The sequence below is a fragment of the Penaeus chinensis genome, chromosome 38 (genome assembly GCF_019202785.1).
Source record: "Penaeus chinensis breed Huanghai No. 1 chromosome 38, ASM1920278v2, whole genome shotgun sequence".
NCBI classification, from domain to species: Eukaryota; Metazoa; Arthropoda; class Malacostraca; order Decapoda; family Penaeidae; genus Penaeus; species Penaeus chinensis.
The window spans coordinates 11,459,306-11,464,251 of NC_061856.1; the positions used below are offsets into that span (position 1 = coordinate 11,459,306).

Consider the following 4,946-nt stretch of genomic DNA (forward strand, 5'->3'; position numbering starts at 1 on the left):
ATTACGAATAATTATTGCAAATATTTATATACTATAGTTCTCATATTGTATGTCATATATAGCAGGTGCTTCATAAATTGTTTGGCATTTGCAAACTACTAAACTAGACATTTGTACTACAAGCCAAACATCAAAGCCAATATCAAAACTCTTGTGTGATGGCTACCATTTCTGTGGGGGTGTGAGGTCTGATACAAGTGAATTACCTGTTCCCTCTGGCTGGATGGAAGGCACTGCAACAACTTCAGAAAAGGTGTGAAGATACTGCACATCATCACCAACTATTGCTGGATTCTTTCCAATATCACAGAGTTCATTAGCATCATGCAGATCTGGGAAAGAGATTGGAGTGCTTCTCTCTTCAAGGGCTGTAAAACTGCTAAGAACAGAACTGGTTTCAGGTACATCTCCACCTAGTGTATGCAACCCCGAATTATAATTTGCTACATCTATATAGGTAGATTCCACACTATGAAGTGAAGATGGAATTGATGGTAAAGGACTCTGACTGCTTCCTTGCACACGTTTATTCAAAATGCTGTCATCTGAGTTTAATGACATGGTTCCAACACTCAATGAATCTCCCATCTGGGGTGATTCTGTTATCAGTTTGGAAGGCAGTGATAATGTTTCCTGACTACATAAGCCACTGGTGTTTACTACTTTGTTCTGAATATCATGAAAAGGTGTCTCCAGATTCACTCCACAGTAAGGAGAGATATTACAAGTACTTGGTGTTGATGGCACAGCACTTGATGAATGTCTTTCCATGTGTTTTTTCAAGCTGCTTTTAGCTGTGAACTGTGTACCACACACATCACATCGAAAAGGTTTTTTTCCTGAGTGTCTTTGTTTGTGTTTGTTCAGTGTACCTATCTGTGCAAAAGCTGCATCACACAACTGACATTTATGTGGCTTTTCTCCAGTATGGGTTCTAATATGAATATTCATTTGGGATTTAGAAAAGAAACCTTTTCCACATACATTACATTTTAATGGCTTTTCAGAAGAATGTGTTTTCCTATGTTTTGTAAGATCTGACATGTCAGCAAAAACAGCACCACACATTTCACAGCAGTATGGACGTTCACCTGTGTGTGACTTGATGTGACGATCTAATGAATTTTTAACAGGAAAAGCTGCATCACATAACTGACACTTGAAAGGTCTTTCTCCCGTGTGTGTCTTGTTGTGCCTTGACAAATTGGAATTACTAGAAAATCTTGCATTACAATAAGAACACTTAAAGGGACGCTCACCAGTGTGAACCAATTTATGTTTTTTGAATACACTACTAATGGCAAACGCAGCTCCACAAACCTTGCAAACAAAGGGCTTTTCCCCTGTATGAACACGCATATGAACTTTCAGATTACCTGCTTGAGAAAAAAATAAACCACACTCCTGGCACTTATAAGGCTTTTCTCCCGAATGTGTTCTCTTATGCGCTTTCAAATGACCACTATGAGCAAAGGAGGTGTTGCATTCTCCACACTTATATGGTTTTTCCCCAGTGTGAGTTCTCATGTGTTTCTTCAAAGAATCCTGCACATAAAATGATAGTCCACATTCTTTACATACATAGGGTTTATGCCCTGAATGCAACTTTAAATGCCTCCTTAGGTTGTTCTTCTGACGAAAGACGGAATCACAATGATCACATTTATAACTTTTGTTCACTTGGCTTATGGTTTCCTTACTGCTTGACTCTGAAGCGTCTTTCAGATCTGTACTGCTAACAGTTTTTTGTTCCATATTTGGAAGGCTCCCACCTGCAATCCAAAAATAAGAATAAACTCATTCAGAACTATTGGAAATCTTTTTTTTAACAATAATTACAATCATACATATTTTTCTATGTAAGTTATAATATGGATAAGAAGACAAACACATGCCTTTTCATCATTCTCATATTTAGTATCAAATCCATTTATCAAGTATTTATGATGGCGGAAAATTCCCTCAGCTCATAATGAACAAATGAAATGAAAAATAAAAAGCAAAATTGTAGTCACTGCAACAGTACAGGTTTTCTCACTCTGTGGCTTACTTAATCTATAAAATAAAGAAGAAAAAGTAGAAGAAGAAAAACGTTCCTCACATGCTGTTTCTGGAGGGCTTCTATCATTGCTAATATGCTGGTCTCCACTGCTCTCCAAAGACTGCCGAAACTGCACGGTACATAAGGAATAATTATATTAAATCAAGTGACAATGAAGCTAATCTGAAAGGATTAAAGAAGGCTGAATCAAAAAAAATATTTTTTTAAACAAAAAATATGAAATACATTTTCCTTTCCAATTAAATAAAACAATATTAGACAAAAGTATTATTTAAAATCCAAAGGAGCATACAAAATACAATAAATAAAAGAGAAGATTACCCTTTCTTCCATTATCTTCCCATGGTCCCTCTGTTTTGTTTCCTCCAGTCCCACACAGCTCCTCTTGCTGTCTCCACTATGGCTGCAGTCTCCGTAAGTCACCTCAGCCATTACTGTACTTCCTAAGAATAGAGATGCTATATTTCATTATCAATAATAATAATAATAATAATAATAATAATAATAATAATAATAATAATAACAATAATAACAATAATAAAATACACAGTAATATATATATGTATGTGTGTGTGTGTGTGTGTGTGTGTGTGTGTGTGTGTGTGTGTGTGTGTGTGTGTGTGTGTGTGTGTGTGTGTGTGTGTGTATGTATGTATGTATGTATGTATGTATGTGTGTGTGTGTGTGTGTGTGTGTGTGTGTGTGTGTGTGTGTGTGTGTGTGTGTGTGTGTGTGTGTGTGTGTGACTGTTAAACAATTTATGTAACTGGAATATAGAGTTGATATGGTCATTATAATATAACCATTCCAACATCTGCACATCTCTTCTGCACTATGTGACAAAATTCCAGCAAGAACACTTGCTATGAATTTATGAATCATAATGATAAAGTAACAAAAATGCAATATATGACACAGAAATCTTTGTTACTGTTAACTTTGATAAAATATACATAGATATTTTCAATGTAACTTTTAGTTATATACTTATTCTAATTTGTGAAAATATCAGGTTAATCTTTACAGTATAAAAGAAAAAGATAATGGAAAGTGTTGCTTACAGCCTAAGTCCACTCATTGCTCCCGAGATTCAACTCTATCTTGTCATGCATATTGTGGGGAAAACAATGTTTGCCAGGGAATGTAGGGGGGCAGAAATCCTGCAATCCTCCCTTTGAGCAAATGCTGAGTCACAGCCTCATTAATTGTTGAATAAATTTTGAGACAGTTTGGGAATGTCTCTGGTGAGTGCATCCATATTGTAGAGAATTACCAAATATTCTTAAAAAAAAGAAAGTGCCATAACCGTACCAGATATAGTAATATACTAAAATAGACCTTTTTCAAAAACCAAAACTATTAATATGAAAAAACAATATGCACTAAATGAAGGTAACCTACAATAATTTATTAAAGATACTCTGAAACGATGCAAGTAATCGCCATTTCCTCCATGCCTTCAGCAGTCCAGCAAAATTAAAATAAAATCATGGCATGTACTCTGGAAGTAATTCAAGACTACTCTGGTGAATAAGGAGCTAGTTTATGGTCTATCTTGACATAGATGTATGGTAGAGGATTGTTGGGCTTTCCTTGAGTGCCAAAGGCATGGACAACGGAGTAACAGTACTTGGTCTCCCTTGGTGTGGTCCAAGATTCAAGAATTACCCATTTTTTTTGTCCTTGCTTGAGTGCAAAGGCTAAGGTCATGACATCACTAAGCTTAGTAAGCACAAGCATAGATTCTAGACTCTGGCAAGCACTGTGGCTCTTCCATTATCTTCTGCAAATTCTATAAACTAACTGTTCATCTTAATCAACATGTATCTCCATATCTGAAATTATACTTTAACACTGTCTATAATTCATACAGAATGGATAATTGTTAGAACAAAAAAATGTGCTAAGATAATCAAAGGTCATATAGAACTATGGTGAAGTGACGAAAATGTTAAAAATGCGTTAACATTAGGATAACTGGGCAGAATAAGAGGAAAAAGAGAGAGAAAAAGAAAGGGGGAGAAAAGACCCCCACGAGCATGGGATTGGGTTGGGAAGGATTCTTGCGGGTAATTTGCAGTCAATACATATAATTTATGTATATTCTAACAAATCCAAGAAGAAAATAATAGGGATGTACATTACATTAAGCCAAACGAGTCAACTACCTACATTTTAAGTTTAGGGTGATGTCCAACTTTAATTAACCCAGTGAAAAATATATCACAAGTTAGTTATTAATTCCTTTTCCCTCTCGTAAACTGCCGTCATCGTAATTTACGGTTTATCGACACAAATGCCATTAAATAAAGTTTCTCTGCGGTTTTGATATGGAGCACTAAAAGTTGATCGGTTGTGAAACTTTTCGATGGTTTGCGAGGCTCAGAACTCGCTACGAATACAAGAAAAGTTGAAGTAAAGGACTTACTCATTTAACAACACAAGAATTTAAGTATTTTACAAGTTATTACCTTTACCATTTTCCATTTATATTGCGAAGTCCTGCGTACATCATTTCACCAATTTTTGGTTGGTTATGATTTTTTTTATTTATAAATATTACAGACTAAAAAAGTTGCTTGATAGTTACACGGTTCGGTTTATGAAAAGAAATGTTGTCTCGAAATATGCTCTATGATTATATGCAATAGGGTTATCATGATTACAAAATAAGCAAACACCAATTATTGCGTACCTGAGGCTCACCTTGGCTCTGATTTGCACGTTAGATGGGTTGGACGTGGAAAAAAATCAATTTATAGGAAAACACCTTTTTATTTACACTATTCGCCAAATTATAATAATAAAGGTGAATAGTAAAGTAACACACAAAACAAATGAAGATGAATAAACTATCGTGAGTGAAATAGCGAGTTTAATTTTT

General features: G+C 35.2%; 1 protein-coding gene across 7 annotated transcripts in view; it reads right to left on the reverse strand.

The window, feature by feature from the left end:
* Positions 1-4,564, reverse strand: part of LOC125046121 (zinc finger protein OZF-like) — a 5,016-nt gene extending 452 nt beyond the window's left edge. The window contains exons 1-4 of one of the 7 annotated variants that reach the window (XM_047643766.1): positions 4,534-4,564; positions 2,384-2,505; positions 2,102-2,171; positions 1-1,772 (exon numbers count right to left, since the gene is read on the reverse strand). The exon at positions 1-1,772 is cut by the window's left edge and continues 452 nt beyond it. In XM_047643766.1, the coding sequence (XP_047499722.1) occupies positions 163-1,772; positions 2,102-2,171; positions 2,384-2,505; positions 4,534-4,549 (1,818 nt within the window). In that variant the 5' untranslated portion in view covers positions 4,550-4,564 and the 3' untranslated portion in view covers positions 1-162. Of the gene's footprint in view, positions 1,773-2,096; positions 2,172-2,383; positions 2,521-3,123; positions 3,709-3,730; positions 4,215-4,234; positions 4,471-4,533 lie in introns of those variants that run through there. The other 6 variants (XM_047643765.1, XM_047643767.1, XM_047643769.1 and 3 more) reach the window with 6 other exon arrangements.
* Between the last annotated feature and the right edge of the window lie 382 nt (positions 4,565-4,946).